General features: G+C 35.6%; 4 protein-coding genes and 1 non-coding gene across 8 annotated transcripts; 3 read left to right on the top strand and 2 right to left on the bottom strand.

Moving 5' to 3' along the window:
* Positions 1-465: 465 nt before the first annotated feature.
* Positions 466-547, top strand: TRNAS-GCU (transfer RNA serine (anticodon GCU)). The gene has a single exon. It is a non-coding gene; the product is annotated as a tRNA-Ser (tRNA).
* An 86-nt stretch (positions 548-633) lies between these two features.
* LOC147555569 (FAD-dependent oxidoreductase family protein) lies at positions 634-6,422 on the top strand. Its single transcript, XM_086663193.1, has 9 exons — positions 634-1,108; positions 1,831-1,980; positions 2,509-2,723; positions 2,894-2,964; positions 3,074-3,236; positions 3,822-4,011; positions 5,029-5,187; positions 5,294-5,382; positions 5,930-6,422. The coding sequence occupies exons 1-9, from the start codon at positions 958-960 to the stop codon at positions 6,014-6,016; spliced, it is 1,275 nt and encodes a 424-aa protein (XP_086519319.1). The 5' UTR covers positions 634-957; the 3' UTR covers positions 6,017-6,422.
* Positions 5,930-13,304, top strand: LOC147555568 (uncharacterized). Of its 4 annotated transcripts, XM_086663191.1 has the most exons (10): positions 5,930-6,758; positions 7,869-7,958; positions 9,253-9,465; positions 9,984-10,331; positions 10,921-11,088; positions 11,363-11,455; positions 11,834-11,903; positions 12,186-12,358; positions 12,729-12,795; positions 12,897-13,304. In XM_086663191.1, exons 3-10 carry the CDS (start codon positions 9,262-9,264, stop codon positions 13,040-13,042), a joined length of 1,269 nt encoding a protein of 422 aa, XP_086519317.1. In that variant the 5' UTR covers positions 5,930-6,758; positions 7,869-7,958; positions 9,253-9,261; the 3' UTR covers positions 13,043-13,304. The 4 variants fall into 4 exon arrangements, with proteins under 4 accessions (XP_086519317.1, XP_086519318.1, XP_086519315.1 ...); XM_086663189.1 differs by lacking the exon at positions 7,869-7,958 and having other exon boundaries at positions 6,481-6,758; XM_086663190.1 differs by lacking the exon at positions 5,930-6,758 and having other exon boundaries at positions 7,787-7,958.
* Positions 13,305-15,389: 2,085 nt separating this feature from the next.
* Positions 15,390-17,107, bottom strand: LOC147555567 (large ribosomal subunit protein eL38z/eL38y-like). Its single transcript, XM_086663188.1, has 3 exons — positions 17,002-17,107; positions 16,333-16,516; positions 15,390-15,586 (listed from the first exon to the last, which is right to left on the bottom strand). Exons 1-3 carry the CDS (start codon positions 17,002-17,004, stop codon positions 15,564-15,566), a joined length of 210 nt encoding a protein of 69 aa, XP_086519314.1. The 5' UTR covers positions 17,005-17,107; the 3' UTR covers positions 15,390-15,563.
* Positions 17,108-19,146: 2,039 nt separating this feature from the next.
* LOC147555566 (putative peroxidase 61) lies at positions 19,147-21,193 on the bottom strand. The gene is made up of 4 exons (XM_086663443.1): positions 20,814-21,193; positions 20,461-20,640; positions 20,035-20,194; positions 19,147-19,701 (listed from the first exon to the last, which is right to left on the bottom strand). The coding sequence occupies exons 1-4, from the start codon at positions 21,078-21,080 to the stop codon at positions 19,277-19,279; spliced, it is 1,032 nt and encodes a 343-aa protein (XP_086519569.1). The 5' UTR covers positions 21,081-21,193; the 3' UTR covers positions 19,147-19,276.
* Between the last annotated feature and the right edge of the window lie 2,486 nt (positions 21,194-23,679).

Here is a 23,679-nt window from a genome sequence, read left to right as displayed (position 1 = left end):
CATAATTCTAATTAAGCTATGAGAACACACTTAAAATATGTCATGAGGTTGTGATAGTTTGATATTGTTTGGGTGAACGTTCAGTGTCATAGGTGCACGCTCAAGTTTAATGCCGATGCTTTTTTAGTGGACTCGTGAACCATTCACCACCATGAACAAAACATGTACGTGTTGCACTTGGGCTTAAAAACAAACAATGTCTTCTCTCTCTTGGATACTTTAACAATCGAAATTTAGTTTCCTCAGTCAACAGATATACATATCATCGCTCGACTATCGTTTCGTTTGTTGAGTTTTTTCTTTTGACAAAGACTTCAAGATCAATTACATTCAATATGACATGAATATATCATGAACAAATACATGAACTGTAGAAGCCCTGTAAACACGATCATTGTAGATATCTTGGGCCCTACAACGTCCTATAGCTTAAAACCATTTTTAGGGAAACTCAAACTATCAACCGACGCTTTGGCCGAGTGGTTAAGGCGTGTGCCTGCTAAGTACATGGGGTTTCCCCGCGAGAGTTCGAATCTCTCAGGCGTCGATTTGTCACTTTTTTATTGTTTTCCTAAACAAACAAAAGGGTATTTTCGTCATTCGAATAAATACACAGCTTCAGTTTTACAAACAGTTGATCTTCGAAGAAGATGCTGTAAAACCAGTAAAAAATGATACTAATATTCTAGAGAGAGAGAGAAAGAGAGAGAGAGAGAGAACAATAAAATAATGATAATGGCGAATCTCTCGATTTCTTCATCATCATCATCATCATCATCATCATCATCATCATCATCATCATCATCATCAAGATCGATAATACTATTTCCTTTCTCAAACGAATATAATAAGTCACTTGCCATTACTAAAAAGGAAAAAAGGTTTTGTCAAAACAAGTAGAAACCCTCGTTTCGAATCTTTTAATCTTCATCAACATCAGTTACAGTAGCAGCGATTATGTCGACATCAATGGAATTTGATATAGTGGTAGTAGGTGCAGGTATCATAGGTTTGACTATAGCTAGACAGTTTCTAATGGAGACAGATGATCTCTCTGTTGCTATTGTTGATGCTTCCGCTCCTTGTTCTCGTGGTGCTACTGGTGCTGGTACAAACTTCTCTATTTTCTCACTTTTAGGGTTTTGATTAGAAACTAAACAAATTTGTGTTTAGAATTCAAGTTATGAAGCTGAAACTTCTTGTGTTCAATAATCCTGAGCTTTTAGTTTGTATAATATAGCATTAAATGAATAGTAATTTGGTAGAATTGAAAGCTGAGATTGATCTTTCATGAGGTCATTTGGTCTATTTAGAAGAGAGGGAACAATGCCATCTTTAATTTGGGGTAGACTTTGAGATTGTAAAGTTGGGTATCCTCTCTATTACCCTTTAGTATAAGAGGAAAGATGGGCTAGATCGGCATTTGAATAGGGAATTCACTATCAAATGAGAGACTTTGATTTCCGCATTGCAATTAGTCTTTAGAGTGCCTCTCCTTTTCATTTTCATCTTAGGCGTGTTTCTTGCCTTGGTATTTCTTTTTTGTCATTGATGTTCTTTTCCTTATATAGTTTTTTCCCTTTCTGTAAAACAAAAAATGACCACTAATAAACATGGCCGGTGTTTTTTATGTTGTTAGTGACAATTGATTACTTATATATATATATATATATATATTTAAATGATAACATATTTGTGTTTATTGACAAGACAAATGATACATGTAAGGAAAACTGAGGAAATTTAGTTGGTACATTTTTCTCGCCTTTTGGTGATTTTTGTTTGAAATAAGATTTTCCGACCATCAATTTGTCTTCGAGATGATTTCAGGACAAGGGTGTTTGTGGATGGTGCACAAGACACCTGGAAGTGAGATATGGGAGTTTGCTATGAGAAGCAAGCAATTGTGGGAAATGTTGGCATTGAGCATACAAGATCAAGGCATGGATCCCATGAATATATTGGGCTGGAAAAGAACAGGTAATGTGATTCTTAAGTTTACATCTTATGCTATATTAGCCCAACATGGTATAGAAAGTGGAGTTTATGGAGTCAATGAACTTGAACTATAAAAGTTATGATGAGGACAACTTAAATAGTTTTGGGGTCCACAATAATATGGGATTGCTTATTTTAGGTGAATATATTGTTTGAAATTTGATGCGGAGGTAATATTAGCCAATATCCATTTGACCAAAAACTTGTAATTTACTCTTGCATAAAATGCGGTCAGTCTTCAGTAGTATATCTAATACTACTATAGTGTATTCTCCCGAACAATTTTGCACCTGAAGTTGTATTTGGGGAGTTGGGTCCCTTCTAATGGGACTAGTTCAATTCTCAAAATGCTACAAGTTTACATATAATTGCGTTAGGATGTTATGTTTAGCTTCCCAATGAATATCTCTGAGAGATTCTTAACCGCAAGTTGGCTTGATTGATTTTAAGCTATTTGGTCTGGACATACATAAGCTATTTATGGTAATTTATTATTTTAATATATACCAGGGAGCTTGTTAGTTGGTAAGACTGAAGAAGAGGTACGCGTTCTAAAAGAGAGGGTGAAGCTGCTATCAGACGCTGGGTTGAAAGCCGAGTACTTGTCTGCCAGTGCTTTGCATATGAAGGAACCTTCACTTGAGATCGGGAAAGATGGCGGGGCAGTGTTTTTACCAGATGACTGTCAATTGGATGCTCTACGTGCTGTGGCTTTCATTGAGAAGGTGATTGGCTTAAAAGCACCAAAATAAAAATAAAAGATTATAAAAAGGGGAACAAAAAAGAAAAATAAATAAATAAGATTATTCTCAATTGGATGTTCAGCTTCCTGGGTGTGCATGCTGCTATAACTAACTGATTTTTATCTTTTAGTTTAACCTATATTTCTTAATAGGGAAACAGATATTTTGCTGCAAAAGACAGATACGCAGAGTTTTATCATGACCCAGTTCTTCGTTTAATAAGGTGTATGTGATTTTCTGTTTTCGAGTGAGCACTTGCTGAAACTTAATGAGTTATTGCTACTGGAACATGTTTTATGGTAGCTAGTTCTCATAATCTCAACCAATTCCAGATCAGAGAAAAATGGAGAGGTTGAAGCTGTTCAAACTTCGAAGAATATCTTGTACTGTAAGAAGGCTGTTGTCATTGCAGCCGGTTCATGGAGTGGGTCTTTGATGCAAAACCTGGTTAGGGAATTTGACCTTCACTTGGAGTTACCTGTAAAGCCTCGAAAGGTTTGGCACTTGGCTCTCATGTTTTTAACTGATATAATTCTGTAAGATCTCATATACACATGAGTTAGTCTAGCTTTTCTGTGCTGAAGGTTTTCCGGAGTATCCAGCTTGAAATCTCTTTTGTCATTAGATTTTTATGTGGCACAAATTTACATATCCTCGAAACTTCAGCGGGCTCCTTCTTTGATGTACTTCTACTGATCAACTAATTGCTCATTTAACTGTTTTCCTCTGCAAACCTATCTTGCACAATGCTACAACATAAGCAATGGATGTATTTTTGTTGTAACTTGTGACTGGTGACTTTAGAAACTTATGTATGTTCGCTTATGGTTATTAACATGTCTAACATCATATGCAATGGATTATTCGGCATTACTGAATTACTGACTTCAGACTGCAAAGTTACAGTACTAGAACATGGGCATTCAAATATAGTGGTCCAATTACATTCTTTGTGTTAGTTTCTCATGAGGTCACTCAATTGAACATGTTACTTGTTATCTATAAGTCCAAATTATTGCTTTGACTTGTGGATTGATGCACTGTCTTGCTAAAATCAGTAGCTTGTTTTCTGCGTCATAGGGTCACTTGCTTGTGATAGAGAACTACAACTTGATGCAACTGAACCATGGTTTGATGGAGGTGGGGTATGAAGACCATCAAGTGGTGGAGCCTCATTTTTCCTCTTTGGCTTCACCAGTGACAACTGAGGAGCAGACCTTGTCTATTTCTATGACAGCGACGATGGACGTGACGGGGAACCTTGTTCTGGGTACTGTTTCCTCCTGTTCTATCATGGTTTGATGCTATAATTTGTTCCTTTTTCTTTGTTTTCTTTTAATAATTTATCTCAAACTTAACCTATGTTGTTGATCTCAATCATAGATAATTCATTCTTAATGGGCCAGCCATCTCGGCCCGTCACAACTATGTTTTTCAAGGGTTTGCAAATCAAGTGTCATTATCAGATTCTGATATATGTACCTGTATTATGTCCACTACTAGCTTCATATAGTCGCCCGCCTTTTGGCTATTCGCCCTCTATTCTCTTGGCGGTCTCCTGGCACCCTGTTGTACAAATTGAGCACCCCTTGCCTTCTTCCTCCATTTTTATTTCAATTGTTTTGATCTGAAATCTTCACCGAAACCCTTAAATTTCCTCCTGTCTTTTGAGGGGTACCATTTATAGTTAGTTCGTTGAAGAAAGAGAATGAACAAAGGCTTCAAAACCCTCAGTTTCTTATTAAAGATCGGTTCGGAAAGCCCTAATTTTTTTTGAATGATTTTATCTTTAATCTAGTAAATAAAAGGTTTTCGAAGGGTTGAAAAATGTTTATCATCAGTTTTGGTCGATTTTGAGCGGGTTTCAAGTGATTTATATTTGGTAAAGGACTGGAACGAGTCTGATTAGTTCTGAATGGTTTCAGTTCCAGTCCGAGAGAATGAGCAATGTCTTGGACTGTCCAGTCCGAGAGCGTAAGCATGGACTGTCCAGTTCAAGATCACTCGGACTCTCAGTCCGAGGGTATGCTTACTCTTTTGGAGTGGATAGTCGGAGGGCAGGGTACCTACGGAGTGGGCCCCAGTTAAAACAAATTGTCTCGAGTCAATGACTCCAGCAAGGCGCCAACAGGCAAAATGCGGGACACCTTTAGAAGCACCCTTATTCTTATCCTTCACCGTTTGACAGATCCATCGGATGGAGGCAACATCTCTTTACATATATATATACTTTTAACATCTTCTTTATGGAACCTCACATTGTATTCATTGATGATCGAGTGTTCAGGAAGTAGTCGTGAATTTGCTGGGTTCAATATGGAAGTAGAAGACTCCATCATTGAACGCATATGGGTGCGTGCTGCAGAGTTCTTTCCATCTTTAAGAGAACTATCCTTGGCAGATGTTACAACGAGCAGAAAAGTGAAAATAGGACTACGCCCTTATAGTGAGTTCTTAACTCCATATGTCTTCGTATTTTACATAGTGAATGAATCAATGCAAATAAAAGAACTAATGGAAATGGTTTTGCTTCCTTCTGTGGTCATTAACAGTGCCTGATGGAAAACCAATTATTGGTCCTATTCCTAGTCTTCCTAAGGTGGTAATTGCAACTGGACATGAAGGAGGAGGACTTCTACTGGTAATCTGCTCTATCCTATGTTCAACTTAGATAAAAATATATGTAATATGTGGGGTGGTAGAGAAATGATAGATCCATCTCTCGTGGTACCGCTAGCAGCAATTGTAAATAGTAAAATAATAACAAAAAATCCCAAATTTTCAGCTGAATTTATGGTAAAATTTCTTATGGGGTTAAAAGTTATCCAATAGTCTTCTTTTTGAGCATGATGTAATGCATTCTTGAGGAGTCCATCATAATGAAAAATTAGTTTTTGGGTCATCTCCATGTGGATTGCAGACACAATAAAAAATCCAACTTCACAAATAATAGAAATCCAAATTTTCAGCTGAATTTAGAGGGGTTTAACTATCCAATGAACTATTCTTCTTGGGGATAATGTAACGCATTTTTGAGAAGATCATCCTCATGAAAAACAAGTTCTGGGAAATCAGATTTTGGATCTGAATTTAAAAGAAACAAACACAATCTAAGTGACAAAACAGATTCTAACTTGTAAACTAAAAAAGAAATGTGAAGAATAATTTCTTTCTTCTGATTATTTCAGGCTTTGGGAACTGCTGAAATGGTGGCTAATATGGTACTGGGGAACACTGGGAATTTTGATTATGCTCGCTTCTCTCCCCAAAGATGATGGTGTTGCTGAATTAGTGACGTTTGTTTGTCTGTAAGCTTTCTTGAACATTAATAGATGATTCAAAATGAGTAATTTTTGGATGCAATCTCAAGTTACTCGTTTGCTTCTCTGGCTATATCAGGCTATCAGCAGTGTGTACACTATTTATTGTGTCTTAGTTTACTTTTAAGTTTGATTTGTGTGCATTTAAGAACATGATCCAGGCAGGATCTTCCCAAGGCAAAAGCTATCAAAGTTTACTTGTAAGCTCTAATTTTTTAGAGTTTCCTTTTATTTTTGGAATTATGTCCCTTGTACTAAGTACTAACTACAGAATCCAGGCGAAGGGAAAACTTTATATAAAAGTGTTGTTGTGAAGGATAATTACTCATTATGCTCTGCAATATATCCATTTGTATGCTCATTTGTTTGACCTTTTTGGAGATGATCTTAATATTAAAGGTTCCGTTAGAATGATCATTCATGTTGAGAAGATAGTTGCCATACTGTAGTCATTCATTAGATAATCTACAAGAAGATTGAGCTTTTCTTGTAGAAATTATTGCTTCTTTTTGTAAAAACTCACGAACTACCCCAAAGTCTTAACTTTTATAAAGTAAAAAAAATGAAATCAACATCTGTGAACTGGATGAACAAGTCAGACAAAAGGAAACGAGAAAGGTGCTCTGTTTTGCAGATAAATGGAATGTCAATGAAGTTAGCTTTTGTAAACTTACGACAGCTATTAATGAAACAGCAGGTAAACTAATCATTGCTCAGATGATATATCCAAATAATATCTACTGAAAAGTTCAAAGACAACACAGACAAATTGACTTTTATACACCAATTCCTGACTTTTTCTTTCTTTAGTAATAGCGCTGTTGTCAAAAAAGCGTTTTGATAATTCTATTGCTTCCACGGGAATTGCTAACCTATCTCTGAACATGCATTTATCTAGCAGCTTTTATCGTTTTGGAAAGGCAGATTGGCCTCTTGTTGAGTTGAAACAGATGCTAGCTTTTATTTAATACGGTTAGCAAACCGATTGATCAGATTCTTATTCAGTGTCATATAGAAAATTCTGTTAACTGGTACCATGCAAGAAGTACTACAAGCGGCTTATAGTTCTTCCTTTTTTTTCTAGGAAACAAACATAAAATAGTTGAATATCTCCTTACCATGTTTTCCTTGTTCATTGTAATAATGATGTGCCAAATGTTTGCCTTGTTATGTTGTTAGAGATATGTACTTTTCCTGACATCCGACTTGGACTATTTTATGTGGATGCACTTCGACATTGATGCATTGTTACTTGTTTGCAACAATATCATGCTTAGTGTATTTATCATTTTTGAAGCTTGCATGACTCAGCTATTAACTAAGAATTGGCATATAGACACATCCAAAGTTGTAAGGATTCTCATTTGGTTTGCTATCCTAAACCAACATATCTGAAAAGCTTGTTTTGTGTCCTTCCTTTCACTTATATCTGGATACAAACCAAATGAATCTTTGTGTTTCGCTAATAGTTGTCTTAGTGTCTCTTATATATTTTTTTTCTGGTGGTCATTATCAATAATTTGTTGGTCTTTAGTATTATAAAATGATCAAGTGAAGGTTAACATTTTTTTTTTGTTGTTCATTCTTTTTTTACATACCAGTACTCTGTTTTAGAAGGCTTGGTTTATGGGGATGGAAATCCAACATTATATTTTTATTTCTCGAAGAATACAATGAAAACAAGAAACATGTCTTCAGTTTCGTTCGTGGTCATTGGGCCCCAAAATATAGGAGTTCCGCAAGTCCAATTATCGACGTGTTTTTCCTAAAACCCACTTACTCTGTTTGGATTTTCTTCTATGACAAGGGAATATAAATTTGCTACCAGATTCATTTGACTAGGGTTCTTTCTAAGTCACTACGCGTATCTACCGCCGTCACCATCTCATAGAACTAGGTGACGATCTCTCTACCTCTCTCTCTATTCCTCTCTCACTATTAGGAAAATTAAGTGTGCATAATAGTATCACTACTCTCTGCAATAAAGGGATAATTGGGTTACATGTGTTGTGAAACTAAAATATTTGTTTCCTTGGTTATATATTATCTGATTTGTCTTTTACTCTTTTTGGGGATGATGGCGTATGGAATCGTTGAAGTTAAATGACTCCTTGATTGTGTATTTACCACGGATTCTTCGAAATTTCTTCCTTATTCTATTTATATGGATTTCTATACTTTTTATTTTCTTCTTCTTCTGCAGATCTGATTTCTACGAGTTTTCTGGTCTAATAGTTGCTTGTACTTGGTCGAGAGGGTTTATTACTTTTATTTCTTCAGTCGTGAATATTAAACTACTAATGCAACAAGAAAAATCTTAGCTAAACTAAGAATTATTGTGTCCCTGGACAGATGAGGTTCTGATTTCTTTGTTTAAAGAAATACTTGTGTAACCAAACAACGCCTAATGCTTAACCGCAACGAATAAGGCTCAATATATTGTAACTGTTTAATTTTATATTGGATGGACAACCTAGAGGGATTGGGATATCTACACATTTGTTTTTGCTTTTTAATCTTGATTGCTTGTAGTAGTATAATCAGTCTTGACTGACAACGTGATCTCCCTTGGCTCATGAAGCCTTCTCATTGACTGGGAACCTCGTAAACTCTAGGGTTGGCCTTCAGTCAAAATAGTTCACACTATGTGCGTTGCAGTCCTATATATTCTAGTTGATTTTACCCACCAGTGTATACTTCTAGAAGTCACTCTTTATTTGTCCCGACATACTGCTTGGTCTGCAGAAACATGTATCAGCTGGTTCTCTTAGTTTGATTGACTTAGGTGCTTTTTGTTTTTTTGAAATCTGAAATAAGTAATGTGTAATTTACTTGTATAATTTGAGTACTTCCATGTGTTCAATTCTCTGATCAATTCGGCCCTTAAAACAAGTATTCTTCTCAAAGTCAGACTTGTTTTGAAAGCTGAAAACATATGCATTGGATATAAATGACTTGTTTCAAGATCTTAAGATAAAAGCATGCAAAACAACTAAAGTTACATATACAATCATTTCAGATTTCAGATCTCCAAAAAATAAAGAAATAAATTATATGGGTAATTATACTTTTGAAATTGGGTTTATAGGTTTTTCACTTAGGGAAAAGTAGACACACTTTTGATTTTCACAGGAGTTTGCATATTAATATTCTTCCACTTTTATGTAATGACTTATTTTCCCACGGACCAGAATTACATCATGGAACGCTCTCCAGTGTCTGAAAATCGCAGTCCAGTCAAGGTTCATGAATCTCACACAACTCCCGAGAATGATGATGTTCTGGGCAATGAAACAGACAACAATCTAATAGAGGAAGTTGAAGAGGAAGCTTCTGTTGGCCATGCTGACAAAAAGATTAAGTTATCTTCAGAGAGTGATGTCAAAAGTTGCGGCGACTTCGAGGTATCTTTTCATTTTAGATTGAGGTGATATTCCATTGACGTGCATTATGTGGAACAATAATTGACAAGTCACAAACTAGAGTTTTTTCGAAATCTTTTAAGAAGACATTGTAGATCAAACCAAAACTGCCAATGAGTATCAGGTGTCTTACTGTGTTTTCCAGTGTTGGCCTTTCAGTGTCTGAGTGCTGAAAACGCCTCAGATATGCCACTTCTCCACCCATGTAAATGTGTGTCTGATGTTTTAAGTTCTTTGGGTCATGTAGTACTTTTCATCTGTTTTAGGTGGCATTATGGAAGGGAAAAAATCAGACCTGAAATCTGATCCTTTCGATTTGAATTTGGGGATCTCGTCTACTACTGTTTATCCTTCAAAATGGTTAAATGAAGACTTTGTGCCAATTAGTATCTTCTTCCTGCCACAAAACTTAGGTTGTTATGCGTATTGTGTATCTGGAACCTGAGACTCAAAGTACCACAAAATAGTTTAGCAAATTGAACACCTAGGGGTCTTCGCAGGTTTCAAAACCTAGACATGTTGTGAAGGGAGAATCTTCTGCTCCTATTGAACGGCAGTCATCGTTTGCTGGAATTGGCCATGTTAGTTACAGCGAGGAAGAAGTAAAAAGATTGTTGGCGGAGGCATATAATAATATGATCGGGCAGTCATCCTCTCATGGACTTGCCCCTGTTATTCACAATGCAGAAGAAGTAGAAAGACTTGTGTCGGAAGCATATAATAATATGATCGGGCAGTCATCCTCTCATGGACTTGTCCCTGTTATTCACAATGCAGAAGAAGTAGAAAGACTTGTGTTGGAAGCATATAATAATATGATTGGAGGGCGTTTGGAGCATAAAAACGTGGTTTGCTTGATAACCATTTCAATTATCTTTCACAATTCAATTGTCAATTTGTGTTACTTTTTGCTAGTTATGTTATTTTGGATTCATGATTTATCATTTGATTTTGGTTGCACCGTGTTAGGTAATTTAGGTTCTACAAGAGAAGTTTAATATCTATTCTTTTCTCAAACCACCAAGATTTTTTTGAATACACAACTTCTTCACCCATATCAAAGTTATATTATTGGTTAGCATGGAAATAGTTACCTGATATAGGCCACCTTGTATAACACAACTTTTTCATCCATATGAAAGTTATGTTTCTATCCGTAGGATGTAATGTTTTAAGTTTCTGAGTCATGTAGTACTTTTCATCTGTTTTAGGTGTATTTGGAAGGAAGAGAAAAAAAAACCAGAACTCAAGTTTGATCCTTTGGAATTAAATTAGGGGATGAGTGCCTACCACCACTTAGCCCTTCAAAATTTTCACTTTGTGCCTACACGTTTGAATCTTTTTCTGGCCAAAAATTAAGTTGTTCTGCATCTCTTCCAAATTGAAACCTGAGATTATAAGTATAGAATTGCTTCAGAAACTGGGTGGTCTTTGCAGGTTTTGTCCGAACCAAGAAATGTTGAGAAGGGAAATTCTTCTGCTCCTATTGAAGATGAGTCTTCGGTAAACAACGTTGGTGATGGCAGTTATTGCGCAAAACCAAAAAGCTGCTTTAAGGTGGAAAGTGTTAATAGGACTGAAGAGGGTGTAGACCTCGGAAATGAGGTTTGATTCCTAACCATTTTAATTATTATTCACTATTCAATTCTCCATATTTGTTACCGTTTGCTCCAGTGTTATGTTATATTTGAGTTTATATATTGAAGGTTTAATGTTAGTTGTCATCGAGTTAAGTAATTTAGATTCTTACCTGAGGAGTTCAATATCTGTTCTTTTTCCAAACCATTAAATATAGTTGTTTCACGCAAGGTGATACATTTCTTTCAGTATAAGTTTTTGCTCCGCCTGGCAACTAAAAAAGTTCTGTATATACTTTCAGAATCATGACGAGGTACAACCTACAATTCCTTCCAAGAGGCTTTGTTTCATAGAGGCTGCATTGAAAGTGATTAATGCGAAACTCGATGAAATGGTATATACTTTTTCTAATATAATCGAACTTATGCAATGTTTGAATATAATGAAAGAAGTGTTATTCTGTTGTGCCTGGAACTAATAGCAGTTTTAAGAAAGTATTACACCAAAACAGCGTTTTTGTAGTACTTGAATTACTTTTCAGAAATCTCCTGCACATGGATTTTCTGAGATCGACTTTCTTATTCCCCCCACCCACCCCCCCCCCCCCCCCCCCCCCCCCCCCCTCTCCGTGTAAGATGTCAATGGATAAAAGACCAAGTCAATTTTGATCTAATCATTCATGTCTTTGCCTGAGGCGCCATATTGACTAATTAAATGGCGCTTACACCTTGCATATTCTATTTAAGTAATTTTCCTTGCATTTATTTTGCAGTGGGCATGTAATTGCCGTTTATTCGACGCAATTACTCTCTGCGAGAAGTGTCTCCGGCCAGACTCAACAGGTATCTTTTACGTGCATGTTGATATCTGACTATGTTTTCACAATACGATAATGTGGATAACTTTTGTTCTCGTAGTAAACTATTATTCACCGTTTTTGGCATTAAAATAGTACTTCAAATGATCTAGGCTTTCCCAAAGTTCTACTGTTATAGTTTTTTCGAACTATCACATGTCATCTCGAGCACCCAATATAGTAAAAGTTCTAGTAACAAAGAGTCAGTCCCCCTTCAATGTTTATAATTTATATTAGTAGTTCATGCATTATATTAAATATTTTATAGGTGATTTTGCTTCGATGTTAAAGCTAGAATCGTTCGTCGAGGCTTGTGATGCTGCAACCAACAGTGTTACTCCTACAACCGACTCATTGGCTTATCAACAACTCTTGGCAATAATTTCTCCTCAGACGAGCAAAAGACTGATGGAGGCCACTGTACGCTTGCAACCACGCGAAGTAAGTCACTTAAATTTTATCTCATCTGTGCAAACCTTTTCATTGAAGTAGCAGTAAACATGTTATACTTTCTTCCTTTTCAAAAGCAGTTAGCTTGAAGCAACTCCTAGTATACAAGTATACGACAACTTCCGTAGCTGATAGTTGTGATTATATATATGTGCTATACTTGAGTTGGTGCTCGTATCATTTTGGTTTTCTCGACTTCATGTTGTTAGATTTACATGTCCCCTCCCCTCCGTTCCTGCATGGATGGGACGTTCAAGAGAGTTTGTAGATTCAAATGGTTACTGGATCTAAATCTATGTTTACTCAAGATCTTAAATACTGTTTTATTCTTATGAGTGCATATTCTTGTTTGTAACTGCAGGAACTGAATATCATATGTCAGAAGAATAACTGGGCAGCACCGATATACTATCTTCTACCACCAACTGGTAATCTGGAGGTTTTCATTTTCGATTAACAGTAACAAATATCTCGTGAAAAATAACAATATAGAATTGCTAATATATTGTTTGTAAACCTTGGTCTGTAGATGTGGGAATCCAATATCTTGTATCTGTCGAAGGGATGGACTTTGTCTATTCAGAGTTTGGAGAAATTGAAACTGATATCGACAAAGCAAAGGATTCAGGCGCCGAAAAGATATTGGCTAAACTCCGAGAGATGGTGGCTCGCTAAGAAGCCAGAAAATGCAAAAATCCTCGGCTAACTAGAAACTTCACTGGTATTTTATTTGTGACTCAGAAAACTTAATGCCTTATGGTTCATACTTTTTTTTTGTTGAAGTCCTTATGGTTCATACTTGAAACTTATTTGCTTTATTGGTTTATAAAAACTTATAAGAGAGAGAAAGAGAGACAGAAAATTGCAGGGAGACCAGAGATATTTTGGAGAGTGGAATTTTTTTTATTCGGTTTTAATTTGAAACTTATTAAACTTATTGGTGGATTGGTTGAATGTGTTGAGAAAGTGAATTTATAGACCAGTCATATTGTCCTTGACTAGGGCAATACTTCAGCCATCCCTTATCAATTTGGATTAGCTATGCTTTTTATTGGCATGGTTCTGTCCTGGACAGTGACCTCTGTAGACACCAGACTCACCCTAAAGCCTAGCTAATATCGATCGGGTGCTAATTTATAATCCATGTAGATCTTATCTAGCTTTGGTAAATTATATTTTCTCCAGCTTATTATGATGGGGTAATAATCAGTATCTCGAACCTGAGACTTAGAGGGCGGAAACCAATTTAGTAACCGCTCCAGCGAAATGGTGGTAAATTTATATGCAAGATTTTCTAAGAATAAACTCTAGGGTTTCTTGTGGAAGCTAAGGTAGGGTTTGTTGCATCTGTCTGATTTGTAATGTCTCAAACATAAAGTTTCCTTGCTTCCACATAATTGATAGGGTAGTAGTATGGTGTGATGCTTTCTATTGGATAGGATTGGGGTCTGGTCTTTAGTGGGAAGTTATTGGTACCGGTTCTAACATTTATTTAGGGGAAACCTTTGGAACACCACTATATTTTGGTGGAGTTACATGGAGAGTAACCCTAGCTCTAGCATAAAATCTTAGTAGCATAGTTGGTCCAATGTCTGGGTTGTCATTGTAATAGGTAGGTTGTCCTGGTAGTAAGCTACCAGTTAGAGATTCCTCACTGTTTTTTTCATATTTGCCCACCTTACAAGCTACTCGGTCGGGCCTACGTTTGGATTCTGGCTTCGCCCTGGATAGATAGATAGATAAAATGATTCTCTCTCCCACTTCTCACAATTCCCTATTTTTTGCATTCAAAATTCTTATTGGCAGAAAGTTTATTTTGGGAGATTCTTCAAAAGTTAACATTTTAGAGAAACTATTTCTTTCTCTAGATGGCTTAATTTCCTTCGAAATAGGGGACTCGTGGGGCAACGGGTACCCGTTGCCGTTTACCCATAAGAATTTTATATCGATGGGTGTATCCGAATAGAGCAGATAAGAACTTCGTACCTGTTTGACATACACGTGCTGGGTGCCCGACGGATACCTAATATCCTGACTTTAACAGGTGATAAATAGGTTATTTTGTGAAGTCCCAATTATGTGTTCAGTCGTTTAGATTTCTCTCCTTAAAACATTGTGATAATTCTTAGTGACGTATTTTGTAGCAACTTCTGATGTTCTATATATATTAAAAACCGCTCAATCGGTATAAGGGGTTTAGTTCAAATCCGATCCAAAGATCGGAGGATAATTCATTGATAAAATTAGTTTAAACTCTTATAGTAATTAACATATAATCATACAGTATTATCATTATACCCACCTTTAGCAGATCATCACTCACCTCTTCCATTATGTGCAACAAAACATCTTTTTAGCACCCACAATTTAGCTCGAACTCTGCCGAAAGTCACATACGACTCTTGTTCTCCTTTCACTCTCTTGTTTAGTGCTTCACTGATCTGTTGTGGCATGCCGACACGACAAGTCAAGGTCTGGTGTGTAATCGTTTGGCATGACCATGAAACGGGTTGTACCGTGGCACAGCTGGGAGTCTGGCTCTGACCCGTCCCTTAGCAACAACACAAACGTGTCCATGTGTAGTTGCGATACGTTGTTATGAAATAAGTCGGGTTATGCCGACCCACCCACGCTGTGAACCACTACTCTCATTTTTTATTTTATTTTTTGGGTTTAATAGATGAGGGAGGGTCCTGTGCCTGAATCCAAATTGTTTGTAGAAGCTGAAATAAAAGGACACATAGTTTCAATATTTTCCTGTTGAAGTTATTGATGAATGGTTTTTGTATCTTTACCAAACTGGTCTGAGAAACTAAAATCGATGAAACTTGACGATCAAACATGGAAGATGCCAGAGGAGAGGGAGGGGAAAAGACAGTGAGAAGAGTCTAATGAGCGAAAAATTGGCTTTGGACTTGATCCTTCTCAAAATATGACTAGGTGGGACTAAAATTAGTTCACAGGTTTGTGAACCAAAAATTGGTTTCCGACTTGATCCTCCTCAAACATTATCGGTGAAAAGTGAAAGTAAGAAACAGTTTGATTCATTATATCAAAGTCTACAAACAAACTAGTAGTAAAAAAGAAAAAGAGAAACACCATGTGAGAGATCATAAACCTAGTGAAATTACTTCAAAGAAATTAATCTCCTCTGTAGTTGTTTTCTACCGGTTCATATCAGACACCTCGAAATCTTTCACAGATCTTGCACATTCAAACCTGCAAGAAAATGGAGAAACAATCTCTCCGTAAACATCGATCCTTCCATACAATTAAAGAAAGTAACACAACTAAGTCTTCTATGATAACAAGCAAATATTGAGTAATCTCCATCTCATGCTTCTAATTGAAAATCTTAAATAGTAGAGAAACAAAATCTCAAGACCATAACACCAACAACGGACCCTGCTCTATGGTTGTACGAGGAGATTGTGAGACAGGAGTCACGAAATCATATCGTATGGTAGACTTGAACAATTTAAGCGGATCTGATTGCATTCTAAATCCATTCTTATCTACTTGAAAATGACATCTAACTCCACAAATTGCATCGTATGACATTCACCTACCAGAACTCAAAATACGCAGATACAAAACAAGGGTTTAAGGATTAGTATTTCTTACACTATATAGGGCTCCAGTATCTATTCTTGTTACGGGCATTCAATACAATAGTAAGACAAATGTCCGTGAATGTGTATAATCGTGATATGCTCGCAACCAACCCCATGTCAAAGTACCCATAATCTACAATGTGACACACTAAGTCCTACGATTCTTAGCATCTAGATAACAAATTCGTGCCCATATTTCTTGTTAAGAAAGCTCGATAAGTCAAACATCATGAATATATAAGTTGGATTATAATTTATAAAATTAAAATCATTTGAATAACTAAATAAGTAACTATTGGAATGAAAATATTAAAAATTTGGACATGCCACATTGTTAAGAGTTCGACAAACCTGGTGGAAGTGATTGCTTCAACTTCTCGGCTTTCTCCGAATCAAACACACAAAGAGTATACAAATACTTGGAGCACCGAACCTTAAACTTCACAACATCTTTGCTCTTCTTAATTTTGACCGAACGAGCATCTTTCCTTCTAGCAGTGAGAAGGAAATCCTTAATCTCATGAATTTGCTTTGGCTATCAACATCAAAATCAAAATCAAAATCAGAAAAAAAAATTAAATCTTATGGGGAAGATAACTTGATTGAAATAGAAAGTTTCATTTTAGACCTAAAAGACCCACACAAATCAAACATGTCAAATGTGTATAAACATTTTTAGATAACCATAATTTGAAGCAATTTACTTGTAAGAAACTATCTAAATTATGTATTGTTTCTCAGGATATTGTAATTTGTGTCTCATTACTTTTAACAACTTAGGGTTTCTAGTTATCTACTTTCTTTTGTTCTACTCACAACAAATGATTAATGAGAAATCAAAACTGTTAATCATCTAAAACCCATGAAATAAAAAAACCATTAAAAGCATTAGTCACCTTGAAATTAACCCTAATCATGAAAATCAAAGCCAAAATATGATTGAAAATTACACAAACATTGTACAATCGTCACCCAGATGAACTTTAAAACATTCTACACAGAGAGAGAGAGAGAGATTACCATTTTGTAGACCCTAATGAAGCTCCCCAAAGCAATCACTTTTCCATTGTGTGATTCGTTTGGTCCTTTTATATAGATTGGTAGCTTTCCATTTGTAAACCCTAATTTTTTTTATTTTTTTTCATTCCTGACACTGTTACTGAACTTACTGGGCTTATTCATGGGCTTAGAATTTCCATGTTGGCCCAGAGTAATTGAGTTGATAGGCTATTGAAAACTCTAAAAAGAGGGTCTGTATACGCCCCCAATTTTTTGCCATAGGCCCGGTCCTCTCTTAGCACTCCCCGTGGCCATGGACTGAGTAGTCGGAGATCCACGCAGGGCAATCCAAGAGCACTCGGACTGACCCTAATCTGGGTTGTTTAAACCTAGTTCAGATTAGGCCCAAATTTGGATATTTCGCCCGGTCCTCTCTTAGCACTCCCCGTGGCCATGGACTGAGTAGTCGGAGATCCACGCAGGGCAATCCAAGAGCACTCGGACTGACCCTAATCTGGGTTGTTTAAACCTAGTTCAGATTAGGCCCAAATTTGGATATTTCGCCCGGTCCTCTCTTAGCACTCCCCGTGGCCATGGACTGAGTAGTCGGAGATCCACACAGGGCAATCCAAGAGCACTCGGACTGACCCTAGTATGGGCTGTTTAAACCTAGTTCAGATTAGGCCTAAATTTGGATATTTAATTGGAGTTCTGGTGGCATACAAGCATCTTGTTTTTGCATCGTATAGTAACCAACCAAAGTTGTTATTTGATGAATTATGGGTCCACGGGTTTTAGGCCCAAAATAAAATTCAAAAGGGATTAAGGTCCAATCTTTCCAGAAAATAGGATTTTAGTCCCTTTTCCTTTTGAAAGAAACATTGTTTATACATAATGTGTTATGTATGACACATAAAAAAATGAAATAAAGTATGAAACTTTAACAATAAACAACACGTTATTTATGAAACAAAACAAGAATCAATAAACAGAAAAACAGTGTAACTTTGACTTCTAGGCATACTTTAACTATACTAAATGTGTTTTGTTACAGAAATATATACTGAATAACGTGTGTATTGCGAAACAGATAATAAGTTTGAAATCAATCGAAAAAATTTAAGAAAAAAAGAAGGGATTGGTTTTCAAAAGTGGATTTTTTTTTCTTATATAAAAGGTTATAATGGGTATTGTGATTAAATATAAATGATAGAGATCTGTTTTTTCTATAGAGATGGGTCAATTTGGACTAAATATCCATTATAATTATTATTTCGGCTTAAAATCCTATATTAATATTAGGGTGGACTAAATGTGTGTTTTGGTGTAGATTTTCGGACTAGGGACCCAAAATTTAAAAAAAACTAATAGTAAAGGAACTTCGGGTATCTATGTAATATTATGCTATGGTCGCTATTTTCTTCCCTAACGGTTGAGATAAGGTTATATACGTGACATCCGTGGATATACGTCAAGATCTACGGGGAAAGATATACAGTTGAACCACGTTAGTTTATCGTGTCCACTATTTCAATTTATCTTTACGATTATCACCTAATCGTAAATTTAACACTAACAAACTGTGAAAAAGTCCATGAAAACCGAGATTGTGCTATCTAGTTGGAATTCATACATGAAAAGTTCATGAAAATAGAACTCATCAATGAAACATGAGTGGTTTCTATTTTTGGGTTAGCTTTAAGTTCGACAGTTCATATATATGATTGGTTTTAGCAACAACTAAAAAAATCATAATATTGAATCTTCCGGTGTGCTTATTTCTAGACTTAAATTCTTGGGTGAGCTATTTTTGAGTTAATTCATGGTTGATTACACCAACGATAAAATAAATTTGTGGTTAGAGGAAAATGAAGATATTAGAGAAAACTAAGACACGACCACCACGTGCAATTAAGGCGAAAGATATTTATCAATTAAGGAGAGGGATATTTATTATTTTCTTGTATTTGGGATTCATAATATCTACATATTTGTATATATTAACATGATAACTAAGAAAAATACTTAAGATGAACTATATCTGTGAAAAACAATGGAACAACCATAGATTTTGTTCAATCTTTGGAGTTTATTGTACGAGGAAAAATAAAAGAGCAAAATAACAAAACAGATACATGATGAATTATTGAAAAAATAATAAAAATATAAGTAGAGAGATTGTTTCTTTATAGAATTAAATAGAGGATTACATTACTTTATTTTCCTCACTTTTTCACTTAGTTACATCGACAAAGTTAGCTTTAATAAGTCGACATAATCTATAGTTATATACTTGTTAATTAACGAACCCGCATCGCTTACGAATTTGACCCATATTTCCAGTCAAAACCCCAATATTTCCCATTCGATTCATAGACAAAGCCCATGATTTTCTCCAATCCTCGAACCCAGCTGCAAATTCCTCAGCAATGGTTTCACCATTTTCAGTATCCAAAAGTACTTGTTGATCTATCTCTAGAATAGCTTGTTTTCTTAACAATCTTGAATAATAGGTATTGTTAAACTGATATTTTGCACCGTTTTCCGGGTTAAGGAATAAAGTTTTTTCAGTTTCGCCTATCTTCATCTTCGCTGGACATTGCGTTCTCAACACGGATACTAGTAATGGGTCCATGTTTGGGTCTGCTTTTTTTGTACCTTTATAATTGTACAAACGTTCAAGAATGTTACGACATCTGGTTGAACCCATTGTGTGTCCTCCTACATTTATCAAAATAATTTAGTTTAATTATAAGAGAAATTTTATTCATCCCTCCATTTTGGTCCCTCCTCCAGCGCTCCGCCGATGTAGCAACATATCACTTGAGTGTGTCACAACTAGAGAGAGAATTGTGAGAAAATATACTCCAGTGATATGTCGCCACACTGGCAGAGGGCTGGGGGAGGGACAAAAATGGAGGGACAAATAGTATTTTTGTAATTATAATTAATAATTATTGTTAATCAAGAAAATAATTTCTTCGTTTATGAAGATTACTCTTCTGCCCTTGTTATATGACAAAAATGGGAGAAAATAGAAAATGGTTAGTTTACCTAGGAGGGTAGTCATGTCAAGTACATCTAAACCTTTGGAATTGAAGTAAGCAAGAGATTTTTCCCAAGTGATGGATGGTAAAGGAAGATCCACTGATGATACACTTGATACCAAACTGTCCCTTCTTCCTAGCCTCACAGGATAAGATGGTGCCCCTGCCTGCAGTTTCATTCACCCCAAACCCATTTAAATAAATTGTATCAACTACATTTTCATTCATATGTAATCTCCGCATCTGCCACGGCTTTTATATCAGCATTCAGACAGTTTATAAGGAAAATTAGTGGGAACGACGACCAATTTGATAAAATAATTGTAGTGTCAGAAAAGATTTTAGTTGTTCCGGGTGAGGAAACACACGTAAAATAATTAAAAATTAATTATGAAAATTTTTTGAAAGATGTAAATAAAGTTAAGGAGTGTACCAAATGAACTGCATCTCTAGTGGCAAGCACAAGGATATCAGCACATGAAACCACTCCAGGACACCTTTTCTCTACAACCTCCTTCACAAGCTCAATAAATGCAAATCCCCCTAACCTTGCATTCTGTGGGGCTGTTCTCTCTGAGTTGGGTCCTTCCAATAGAATAGATGCATCACAACCCTAGATCCATACACATTTAATATCATATTGTTTCATAAATAGTTGATTGGTACACGGTTACTACGTATTTTATTTTAATCTCAATTATTTAAAATAATTAGCATAGAATATTGATCAATGTTTTTTTTTGTACTCTTAGTAAGACTTAAGTGATTGTATTAATTCATACTTACAGATACAAAGCAATCAGAGTAGAGCAGTCGAAGGAGCTTAGGAGCGATGGTTTTATCTTTATCCCAAAATAACTTCACTTGATGCTTGACATACTCTTCGACATCAGGACACGTATCATTGAGCCTATAAAATTTTCTCACAAGCCCCGTTGGAGGCGCTACCACCGCGCCCTCAACACTAGTTATTAATGGGCACACTATTACTACTACTGCCCCAACCAATACCAATAAGATTGCAATATTGGAGTACCCTTTTCTTCTCATCATCTTTATTACCAACTTCTTCTTTCTCTCAAAATTTTAATAAAAAAGCTTGAAGAGAGAAAGAAGATAAAACAAGGAGATGAAGAAAATCTAAGATTGTAGTAGTTGTGTGTGAGAGAGATATACACATATATAGACCTTTATATATAGTAGATTATAGTAAGGGTGGTGGTAGTCCTTAACTTAAGGCACCTGCGAGTGGGAACTTAATTTGATGCAGTTGCATGCATGGCTTCTCACATGAATGTGCCGAGGAATTAGGGCTTTTATAAACATTCTTCAAGACTATTATGTATTTGATATTTGGGGTAGTTTTGTCATTTTTCTTCTACGCCTAATTTAGTTGGAGCTAGGAGAGACCAAAAGTTTGAATTTTACTACACCACAAATTTTTATTTATCATTTTTGTAGAACATAATATTTTGAAGTCATTTGATAACTCTTTTTAAAAGTATTTTGTACAGTATTATACGTAACTTGTTTTGTAAAAGACAACTAGGTTAGTTTACTTTCTAACTTACGGTCAATTGCGTTAATGCTTTTTCAATGGTTATATACACGGAGTTCTGCTTACACATGATCAAAATTTGGTTGGGGTGGAAATCTATCATTTATTATTTTACGTGATAAAAACTATATATGGGTTAAAGGTACAAGGGAATTAGTTTTCGGACCTTTAAAATGGCCTTAACGGTCTTTACACGATGTCTTGGAGACGACAAGTATAGTGCTTATTCAGTTCGCGATGCTTCTTCATATTATTCATGATGCATCTATGTCATGTAATGAATGTAATCACTCTTGAAGTTCGTGCTAAAATAAATGACTATATGATCATAGTCTTTCTCAAATTTCTGATTCTAAGTTAATTTGAATCATTGTGGGCGAAGTTATCTAACAACAAATATTGATATTAACTATAGTAGAACTAATTATTTGTTGTAATTAATTTTTAATCAATATATGACGAACCAATAAGCCTCACCAATTATCAAAATTTTTTACTCACCAAAGTACATACAACCCGTACAAACCCAATAGATGTAAAGTTCTCTATGGCTCTAGCCTTTATGGATCTATCTTTCTTTTAATGAAATTATGAATCTATCTAAAAGGTCATTTCACTTACTAAGCTTGAGCGAGTACTATAGCTCAGACTTTTAACACTATAGCAGAGAATGTAGAACTATCACAACCTAGCATTGGACTAATAATTTTGAAACTTCATACCGTTAATGACGGACTAAGCTCTGTCAGTTCTTTTTGCCAGTCACACCCTAGCTCCCGAACTGTAAAAAATTCTATCATCATCGAAGACCCCACGACTTTTTCGAAAACACTTCGGCAGTCAACAACCCTTGGTTGGAGTGGTAAGAGGTATAGTCTTCCATCCTAGAAGTCAAGGGTTCGAGACACGTTGAACAGTTCAAAAAAAAAAACACTTCGGCACTTAAAATGAGAGGGTGGAAGTGGAACTAGCATCATTTTGGCCATAATGTTGGAAACACAAATTCAGTTAATCTAGGAAGGGTAACACTTTGAAACTTGAGAAGCTAACTTTATGAATCCGTTGTTAAGCATAGGAAAAAGAACTTATTAGTATTCAACTTATAAACCCAAGATTAACCATCCCAATTCTATGTCAATATCTCAAGACCTAAGTATTTATCCTAGTTAAGGACAAACCCAAATTTTTTATGATATAAATACCTACTACAACACTTGGCGATCAATGTTGGCCATTTGCTTGATTTGGAAGTGTATAAGGTGTTTTCTATACATTTAAGCTACATATATTAAGTATAGTTCTAGATGAAAAAGAAAGTATTTTAGGAATCAAGAATATAATATTTAGTTCATCTCCACTCGCTATCGTTTAGTTTTGAGTTAGATGACTACAAATTTAACGTAGTTTTAGAGTTAAACCACAAATGATACATCCAATAATAGTCATATCTGTTCTACAATATACAAAAAAACACGTGTTAAGTTCACAGAATGTCATCCATAAGGGGAGTGAAAATTGTTACACAGAAAATGAATATTTTATCAACCAAAAACATAATATCTAGGTCATCTCCTCCATTGCTAATTTGTTTTGAGTTGAAAAAAATTGCACTTTAATCTATATCCTACCGAGTATATATCATTCAAACAACTTGATTAAGTGAGTTAGGTCAATAAACAATTTTGAGTTGATATGTAACCACAACCCTAATTTTGTACACTATTGCAAGTATTACTTAGAATTGAATATGAAGATTGATTTGAAATCATAGTGTTCTTTTTCTACCCTATAAGCATTGCTTTTAGCTAGTGGATAGTACTTGTGGGTAAGAAGCCGCGTAGAGTAAGTATTTAGTATTAACAAGGTGCAAGTGGCACCGGCTGAAATTGTTATAGAGACAAAGTTAAGTGGCTAGTTGGGGTTTTAGTATTGTTCTCTCTCATTTAAAGCCTAATAAAACTGAAATTGCCCTTCTACCAAGATACAAAAAGGTAGTTTTGTTTCTTTTTTGTTTTTAACCTATGAAGAATATATTCTTAACTAACATAAGTCTAATAAACTAATAAATGGATGGCAAACGAAAAGATCGGACAT

The sequence above is a fragment of the Eschscholzia californica genome, unplaced genomic scaffold, assembly GCF_041429995.1.
Source record: "Eschscholzia californica isolate CP2 unplaced genomic scaffold, dmEscCali1.0.p SCAF_2, whole genome shotgun sequence".
NCBI lineage: Eukaryota > Viridiplantae > Streptophyta > Magnoliopsida > Ranunculales > Papaveraceae > Eschscholzia > Eschscholzia californica.
Note: the sequence above shows the minus strand (reverse complement) of the source record. Positions and strands in the feature narration are given on the sequence as shown.

Excerpts from the sequence above, each read along its gene's own strand:
- LOC147555569 (XM_086663193.1), top strand. The coding sequence starts at position 958 with ATGTCGACATCAATGGAATTTGATATAGTGGTAGTAGGTGCAGGTATC. Across the intron at positions 2,724-2,893 it reads CTGTGGCTTTCATTGAGAAG|GGAAACAGATATTTTGCTGC; the intron begins GTGATTGGCTTA and ends ATTTCTTAATAG. Across the intron at positions 5,383-5,929 it reads AAGGAGGAGGACTTCTACTG|GCTTTGGGAACTGCTGAAAT; the intron begins GTAATCTGCTCT and ends TGATTATTTCAG.
- LOC147555568 (XM_086663189.1), top strand. The coding sequence starts at position 6,624 with ATGAAATCAACATCTGTGAACTGGATGAACAAGTCAGACAAAAGGAAA. Across the intron at positions 9,466-9,983 it reads AAAGTTGCGGCGACTTCGAG|GTTTCAAAACCTAGACATGT; the intron begins GTATCTTTTCAT and ends GGGTCTTCGCAG. Across the intron at positions 11,089-11,362 it reads GTGTAGACCTCGGAAATGAG|AATCATGACGAGGTACAACC; the intron begins GTTTGATTCCTA and ends ATATACTTTCAG.
- LOC147555567 (XM_086663188.1), bottom strand. Across the intron at positions 15,587-16,332 it reads GAAGCAATCACTTCCACCAG|GTTTGAATGTGCAAGATCTG; the intron begins GTTTGTCGAACT and ends ATTTTCTTGCAG.
- LOC147555566 (XM_086663443.1), bottom strand. The coding sequence starts at position 21,080 with ATGATGAGAAGAAAAGGGTACTCCAATATTGCAATCTTATTGGTATTG. Across the intron at positions 20,641-20,813 it reads ACTCTGATTGCTTTGTATCT|GGTTGTGATGCATCTATTCT; the intron begins GTAAGTATGAAT and ends GTATGGATCTAG. Across the intron at positions 20,195-20,460 it reads CTAGAGATGCAGTTCATTTG|GCAGGGGCACCATCTTATCC; the intron begins GTACACTCCTTA and ends ATGAAACTGCAG.